The sequence below is a fragment of the Halyomorpha halys genome, unplaced genomic scaffold (genome assembly GCF_000696795.3).
Source record: "Halyomorpha halys isolate HHAL.00 unplaced genomic scaffold, Hhal_1.1 Scaffold2546.1, whole genome shotgun sequence".
NCBI lineage: Eukaryota > Metazoa > Arthropoda > Insecta > Hemiptera > Pentatomidae > Halyomorpha > Halyomorpha halys.
In genome coordinates this window covers 29,214-29,829 of record NW_027112500.1, presented here as the reverse complement: position 1 = coordinate 29,829, position 616 = coordinate 29,214, and the positions used below count along the sequence as shown (strand labels likewise).

The following is a 616-nucleotide window of genomic DNA, read 5'->3' as shown; positions in this document are numbered from 1 at the left end:
CGGGGAATATACAGGAGTTCTCTTTGCCCAGTATAACGAAGTCATGTAGAATATGAGAGAAATAGTGGCCAAAGATGGCCAAGAGGAGAATGGTGTTCCTGGCTACAATCCTTATTGTACAGTTGGCCAAAGTGATGAGATGAAAGGAATGTCTACTGTCTGGGCAATCCTTTGTCGAGTGCGCTCTAAATATCATAGATATCAGCACTAGAGAGGGGGAATCCTGAATGTATGATGAGGAACTAAGATGGAAAAGGATTAGGTACAATCGGTGTTTAAGAAATGTGCCCCCTCACTTCTGGACTGAGGTTCATTATGCCATCTGGTGGCAGGAATAAGCGGTAGGAAGCCTGGGCAGCCATCTTGATCTCCAATAAAATAGGGGTGAGTACCAGTTGAGTAGCCATCTTTAGCTGGACAGGTGAAGAAAGACACAGTACTCTTCAGGAAGGTCTCTTCTCATAAATCATGAGGGTGTAAATCTGTACACTCTGGCGAGAGAGGCGGCGGTGGCAGGAGGGTGAGGAAAAAGAACCAAGAGGAACCCTTCTTTCATGTACATCTTCAAACAAGAATCAACATTCAAGTCTCAAGAACATCACACAAGTAAACTGCA

General features: G+C 44.6%; 1 protein-coding gene across 1 annotated transcript in view; it reads left to right on the top strand.

Moving 5' to 3' along the window:
• Positions 1-52: 52 nt before the first annotated feature.
• Positions 53-616, top strand: part of LOC136796493 (uncharacterized) — a 10,127-nt gene continuing 9,563 nt past the window's right edge. The window contains exon 1 of the mRNA XM_067050347.1: positions 53-131. Coding sequence (XP_066906448.1) covers positions 53-131 — 79 coding nt within the window. The remainder of the gene's footprint in view (positions 132-616) is intronic.